Consider the following 7,625-nt stretch of genomic DNA (forward strand, 5'->3'; position numbering starts at 1 on the left):
TTTGAGAACTTCTACGGGCGGCATTACGGCATAGAGTTTTCGGCAGTGGAGCCGCCGATCCTGGTGCTGTCGTTGCTGAAGCGGCTGAACATCAGCCTGCAGTTCTACCCGGTCGTCATGCGGATCGTCGAGGCAGCAAACATCAATATTGCGGCACCCAAGAGGGACCGCACGTTGGCGACTGAGAGGGTGCTGGCAGCGATTGTTCTTGCGCTGCAGCTGCACTACGGGTTGGACGAGGTGGAGCGTGTGGCGAGCCCAGACACGGCAGAGTTTGCATGCGGGCTCCCAGCGCTGCAGGAGTTCCTGGACCGGTGGTGTGGGGACTGGGAGCGCGAGGCGGCAGTTAGCGTGTATCCGGCGCTGGCCACGCTGGATGAGGAGCGGCTGAGGCGTACATTGAGTATTCGCGGCGCATGTCGACTCGGGCGGCGGTATCGATAACGGACGTAAAGTACCGCGAGCTGGGGCGCAAATACCAGCACTTGCTGGACACCTTGGGGGTTGGCAGTGCTGCCGGACGGGAGACGGCAGCAGCGATGAACAGATGGCGGAGCTGGAGAAGCGGCTGACGCCGATCCGCATGCCTTGCACTGGCACGGCGCACAGCGGCACCCGCATGCGGCAGTTCGGCGGACTGGCGCAGCCGCTGGAGGCCGGGCGGGGCTGGAGAGCGGGCAGCTGATTGCCTGGTACCCCTATCCGCTGCAGCCCGGGTACGCGGTAGCGGTGCTGGGGCTGGTAATAGGGCGGTGCGCGATGCTGGCGGGGGTCAGCCAGAGCCGAATGCTGGCTCTGGTGAGCATGTGCAGCAGGGAGCTGTTTGACGACGAGCTCACAGAGGACTTGGTGGGAGCAAGGAAAGCAAAGGGTACATTAGGACTTTTCACCAAGAATAACTAGCACTGGCCTTCCTCCTTGGGCGCCATGGCGCGCGACTCCTCCTCGGTGACCCACAGCATCTTGCTGATATTGGGCGACTCCTGGAACACCATGGTGTCTTCGCCGACGCGGCGGATCTTGCCGTAGCGCGTGGTGGTGAGCTGCAGGAAGCCCTTGAAGAGCTTGGCCTCGGCGCCCTCCAGGCGCAGGATGTCGCCGTTGCGGATGTGCTTGCCGTCGTCGCCCCAGATGTTCATCATTACGCTGGCGGTGCGGTCGGCCACGATGAAGGAGTGGATGGTCTGGCCGTCGCGCGTTGTTGTTGGCACGGCTACTGGTAGAATACGTTAGGCCGTGTGCAAAAAGGAGGCGAGAGAAGGTATGCGGTGGGTGGGGGTTTTTTTACCTGTCTCGAGGACGATCACCTCGCAGTCGAAGCCGCGCATGGACGGGCGGAATGCGTTGATGGGTGTGAGCTGCTGGCCGGGCTTGAGTGGGACGGCCATTTGAAGTACAAGAGATGTGCGAAACTGGTGGTAATAAATTACCCGCTTTTCGGACCCTGTGTGCGCACTCGGTCTGCATTGTGAGCGAAAGGGCGGTCTGCAGGGCTTTGTGGGATAGTTAAGAGCAGTAATTGCCCAAGCCGGGAAAGTGGGCTTCAGTTTTTTTCAGCTTGGATTTCTCTATTTAAAAAAATTGAATTTTCTTTCGCCTCGATTGACACGCAAAAATGCTGACATGGAACATGTTAGAGTATCTGCTGTACCTGCTACGTGCCGGTGTTGCTCCTGCGATACTTTGGCGGCCGGGGCAGCCGGGGCGACGGGCTGGTGCGGGACCGCAGGCGGACGCTCACTGACTACGTTGTTTACAGCGGCCTGCTATTAACAGGAGTGCTCTACCTGTACACGGCCAGTGTATATGCCGCCTCCAAACATCTTCAAGGAGCTCGGGGCGACATCACGGGCGCCGTGCTATGTTCTGCGGAAGCGGCTAGGCCACCTGGGGCAGCAGCGCCCTTGGACAGTGCCAGACACGGGCATACCGACGCAGCAGCAGAAAGCACACCAGCGACTTTGCGCGGCTCTCGTACTACCAGAGCAGCCAGTACGGGCAGTGGGACTTTCTGGGTGGACCGGTTCTGCCCGCTTCGACAGTGACCGGATATTGTATGCGCGGATGGGCCAGTCTGTGTATCTCGAGCCGGGGCGTTTGGCGAGCGCGGCATGGACGTATTGGAGACGGCCGGGCATGGCATGCTGGCTGGTGTTCCGGATGCCATGCATGTGGTAAAGGGCGGTGGCACTGCAGCTGGCGGTGTATCTGCCGGTGCTGGCGGTGGCGGGGGCTGCGACCCTACCGGTGATGGCCACCAGGCGGGCGCCGTCGCGACCGGCATGGCGTGTGTGGGCGGTGACGCTCGCCGGCGTTCTGTGGGCTGCCGATCTATATGCATTGCTGTCGGGGCAGACGGCGCGCTGCTGCTGAGCCCAGACGGCTACGCGGCATCGGAGTTCTACCATGACGCGGCTACGTATACGCGGCTTCTGCTGCTGGGTCTCTGCTGTCTGGTATTCCTGGCCATGGATCTGGTGATGGCGGGCCGCGAGACCGACGTGCAGCTGCTGCGCGAGTGCAATAAGGAACTGGCAGGCGTCCTGGCGCTGACCAAGAACCACACGATGCTGGAGACCGCAGTGATGCTGGACACGCCATTGCGCGATCGGCTGGCGGCGCTGTGGCGGCGGGAGGAGAAGGCGCGCCAGAGTGTGTTTGCTGACAAGGAGTTTGGCGAAAAGTATCGGCTGGAGGTCGAGCGCACGCGCAGCCAGCGGTGGGTGGATCAGGCCCGCGGGGCGGCAGGGCGCAGTCTCGGGCTGGAGGAATAGAATAGAGTTTATGTCAGGGAAATTTCTTTGTAGCTGAAGAGTCTTTGTTTCTTTTTCTACTGCCAGTGCTTTGTTGTGTCCTCGAACAGCGGGTTCGTCTGCGAACCGCTGCGTGGCCGGGCGTCGAATGCAGATGGGTCGTCTGGTGGGCGATCGGGCATGCCTGTGCTGGCAAACGGGTTGTCGGATGGCAGGAACGGGACCCGCTCGTCGTCCGTTGGCTCCTCCTCTGACTCCTCATTTGTACTGTTCTCTGCTCCGTCCTCTGTTCCGCCCTCGACCCAGACTCGGACTCGGATTCAGACTCTTCAGAGGATTCCATCCCAAGCTCATCGTCTTCATCCGATGACTCATCCGATGACGACTCCTCTGACGAATCATCATCCGAGTGAACCTCCGCCTGTCGCAGCACAACCGCCGTCCGCTGTAGACTGCGCGTGGAGTGCACAAAGCCCACGCGCGCCCCGCCCACAGAGTCCGAGTCGGAGTTCAGGAACGCATCCAGGTCATCGTCGGCCACACTCCGCGGCGTCGCATACTCGCTGCCCTGCTGCGCCGGCCGCGCACGCCCACTCAGCCCCGCAATGGCAATAGCCGCTGGTGCCCGGCTACTCACCACATCGGCCGGCGGGCCGCGATCGACCTTTGCCGGCTTCTCCAACGGCCACTCGGGCAAAGCTGCGTAGCCAGCCAGCGGCCGGTCCAGCGCCAGCGCCAGCGACGCTACCGTGTACTGCGGCTGGCGGTACTTCTCCAGCCTGCCTGAGCCGCGCGCCTGCAGCGCCTGCAGACCCAGCAGCTCATGGGAGAGCTCAGCCACCTGTGGCATCTCCGCCGTATGCGCCTCGTCGCCGCCCAGCGGACACAGTGCACGCAGAAGCCGCGCCCGGTCGCGCACACGGAAGCTCACGTCATAGCGCGCCAATGTGAATACATACGCGCGCAGCTCCGCCGCCTTGTCGTTCGCTGCGAGCCGCACCGCCAGCTGCAGCACCTGCTCCTTCGCCAGCTCGCCCTCGCCGGCAAACCCGCGCGCGCCCACACGCAGCACATCCATCGCGTGGAGCATGCCAAACCGCGATTCCAGGAACCGGCTCACCAGCGCAAACACCGTGGCACGGGCTACCTCCCCGGTGAGCCGCTCGAGCTTGCGTGCCAGGAAGCACAGGATGTCGTATAGCGTCGCAGAGCCCTGCCGCGCAGGCGCATCACGTACCGTTCCGTCGCACAGCAGCACGCCCACCGCCTGCATTGCCGCGTCGGCGACCGCCGGTCGCGCATCGTCCAGCATCAGCAGAAGGCTGCGGAAGCAGTCCAGCGACGTCTCGCGAACTGCACGCGCACAGGCGACGATCACGCCCACGGCGCCGATGCTGATGTCGGCGCGCGGCGACTTGGCGTAGCTGGCCAGCTCTGGCACCAGCGTGTTGACGGTGTCGCGCGACACTAGCGCCTCGAGAACCTGCAGCTTGAGCCGCCGTGCAAACCGCGCGTCGCCAGCTGCAATGAAGAAGCTCCGCACATGCTCCTTGAACGCCTGCGGCCGCCGCCTCGCCACCAGCAGAATATTGCTGAGAGCCACATACCCGGCCTCGCGGCTGCTGCGCAAAAGCCGCACCAGCGGCTTGCCCAGCGCATCCAGCATCCCGGTTGGCGCCAGATGGTAATGCGCCGACACTGCCGCCAGCACCACTGCGCTGTTGCGGCTCTGCTGCAGCGGCTGCAGCGACCGCAGAAGCAGCATGTGGTCCGGATCCAGCTGCTGCTTGCCGTCCTGCGGCTGCTCGAACTGCGTGCGCGCATACCGCGTCAGCAGCTTGATCAGCTCCACCTGCCCCCACTCGTCCAGATCCACCACCATCCCGCACCACCGCCGGAAATGCCCATGCACCAGCTCTGTCTTCTCCGGACACACCGCCTGGAACGCCTGGATCACCGCTCCTACCGCCAGCGGCGACGACTCGCCAAGCATCCCCGACACCACCCCAGTCAGTTCCTCCCGCAGCCCCGGGTCCAGCCGCACCAGCTTGCGCGCCGCAAACGCCGCCGTCTTGCGCACGTGCGGCGATCCGTCTGCGGCGCTCTTGCGCACCGCCACCATCACAATCGAGCTGATCACCGCACCCGGGCGCTTGACAACACACGCAATGCCATTGCCCGGATCACCTGGTTCTGGTCCGTCAGGTCCCGCTGGAACGTGTTGATTGACAGCAGCGCCAGGTCCTGCTCCTGCTCCGCATACCGCAGCAGGTAAATGTACACCAGCCGCCGCAATTCGAGATTCCCCGACGCCACATTCTTCACCACATCTGCGAAATACTCTGACACGTCGTGGCCCTTCGCTATCGCCGCCAGGAGCCGCTTCAGCGCTGTCACCTTGTCCTTGTCTGACGCTGAGCTCAGCTCCTGCCGCACCAGCGACAGCTTGAATTCCGCATTGTCGTAGAAGCTGCCTGGAGTGTCTAGCCCGAACTCAAGCGCGTTCTCGACCAGTCCTTCAGATAGCCGCAGCGACAGCTTGGCCGCATCCTGCGCAAAGGCCATTGCCCGGCTCAGGTATTCCGCCATTATAAAAATATAAAATAGTGTATGCGAAAAAAAGAAAAAAATTGGAGAAAAAGAGGCGCGCTACGCTATCTTCCACAAGCACCTGGAACTAGTGTGATATTGGCTCTCCGCTCCGCCTACTGACTTTAAAGCTGGTATCTGAAGCAACTCAAGCTAGCTGTTGGAATCGATGACATTTGGAAAAAAAAACACAAAAGGAGAAAGTTACAGGTATTCTAAAGGAAAATTGGCTTACAAGAACAAAGAACCACCCTTCTTCACACCCCCGCTTTAGTTGGCAGCGCGGCCGTTGACGCGGATGCGCTTGATGCCGCCGTCAGGGTACATGGTGAACTTGACGTGCGAGAACGCAGTGTCCTTGCCGCCGGTGGCCTCAATGAAGTGCTGGGCGCTGGCAGTCAGGGGCACGCCCGAGATGATCTCGGTCCACTGGGCATCGTCGGCAGGGATGTCCTCCGACGACACGGTGCCGTGGAGGGTAATCAGAGGCGGGAAGTTGCCGCAGAACTGGTAGGTGTCGAACTCGACCTTGTCGACGTAGCCCGAGACACCAAGCTTGATGACCACCCAGTCGTTGTGGTTAGGAGTGCGCGAGCGGCGGGTCTCCCAGCCATCACCCATGGTCTTACCGCGGCCCGGCAGCAGCAAGTTCGACGGCGAGCAGAAGTGCTGGTTCGAGCACGCGACCGCACGGCCACCGTTGCCGACAAAGGCAAGGTCAACCAGACCAGCCTCGGTGGTCGAGGCCACCAGGGTCTGCGGGACAACCTGGCCGTACACGCGCAGACGCGCAATGCCGCCATCGGGGTAGTTGTTCAGGCGCAGGTGGGTGTACACCTTGGTCGGCGCCTCAAACACAAAGTAGTGGTGCGAGCCCGGGTTCATGTTGACCTTGGGCAGGATCTCCTCGAACTGCGCCTTGCCCGCGCGCACCTCCTCCTCAGTGGCGTTGGCCGCCTCCAGGCTCACCACCGGCGCGTGGTTGCCGGTGAAGTGCGACGTGTCGACGTCCAGCCCGTAGATGGTGCCGGCGTAGCCCAGCTGCAGGATCGCCCAGTCGTAGTTCTTGTTGTGGCGCTTGGTCTCCCAGCCGTCCATCCATTTGCCGCGGTCAGTGAAGGCCTCGGGCAGGAACACGGCCTCCTCGTCCTTGAACAGGTTGGTGGCCTCGGCAAAGAACTCGTCGGTGAACGAGATCACCTTGGGGCTCAGCGACTGGCTGAGGAGGTCTACAGTTGTGTGGAAGAAAATTAGCTGTTTGCAGCAACAAATTGATATTGCGCAGTTTTACAAGGTTCTCCGCGTGCTCCGAGCCATTTCCTAAACCAGCAATCCTTCCCCTGGTGGCTTGCATTATCGCGCTTCGATCTGTGCACATCGCTTGGACGCTGGAGCTCAGGCATCCTGGGCACAACCATCCCACCTCCTGGAACGCCTCATCAGTCCGGATCAGCCATTGTTCGCACTTGCTCACATGGGACAAGGAGATGGACAGCCCGCCCGAGCAAGACAAAAAGAGACGCCCTTTCCGGAAAACGACAACCAGCAGCAGATATTTTCATATAGATGATGCACAGATAAGAGCTTGCAGGACAACACTGACTGAACAGAGGCAGGGGAAAAGGACAGCCAGATGTGACGGGAGATGTACAGAGAGACAGCAGGCAGTATCCCCAGTGCGAGTGTTAGGGGCAGCCTGGTTCGCTTCCATCGATCCAGGCTCGCAACGAGTGTGAGAGTCTGAAGAAGCAATACATACTGGTCTTAACCTTGAGAGCAGCGACCTCGGCGGAATCGGCAGCGACCTGGCGGAAAGCGGGAGCAGACATGGTTTAGCAGTACAAAAAAGCTCAAGAAGTGGGAGAGAAAAAAACTTTGGGTTTTTGTTTGATGTAGAACTAGAAAATAGCAGACTGAACGGCCGCAAACCCACTGGCCTTTATATAGCCTGGCTCCCAGAGACAAAAGGTTGCAAGGTGCTCGGCCCATCTCCGAAAAAGCGCGCGTTTTTTTGCTTCATGCGGCAAAGCGTTTGAAGATAGTGCTTGTGTTCCACCAATCACCAGCACCACTGCGATGTGACCGCTTTTAATTGCGAGCAAGACCTTTGCCCCTCTGCCAGAGGGCTCGGGCAGCCCACCCCCTGCTGTCTGCTAGAAGCTTCCTGCCTCCATGCGCTAGAGCAGCCTGTCAGGCAATTGCCGACGGTCTGCTTCGAGACCCGGAGATATACCGCCATTTCGATTGCAGAGTATCCCAAAGCGCCTACGCAGCAAATCCACA

The 7,625-nt window shown here is 61.1% G+C and overlaps 1 protein-coding gene across 1 annotated transcript; it reads right to left on the minus strand.

Moving 5' to 3' along the window:
• Nucleotides 1-677: 677 nt before the first annotated feature.
• Nucleotides 678-1,196, minus strand: DL89DRAFT_272831 (uncharacterized protein). The gene has a single exon (XM_040889019.1). The coding sequence runs from the start codon at nt 1,140-1,142 to the stop codon at nt 900-902; it is 243 nt and encodes an 80-aa protein (XP_040739118.1). The 5' UTR covers nt 1,143-1,196; the 3' UTR covers nt 678-899.
• Nucleotides 1,197-7,625: the final 6,429 nt, after the last annotated feature.

The sequence above is a fragment of the Linderina pennispora genome (genome assembly GCF_002104995.1).
Source record: "Linderina pennispora strain ATCC 12442 chromosome Unknown DL89scaffold_137, whole genome shotgun sequence".
NCBI lineage: Eukaryota > Fungi > Kickxellomycota > Kickxellomycetes > Kickxellales > Kickxellaceae > Linderina > Linderina pennispora.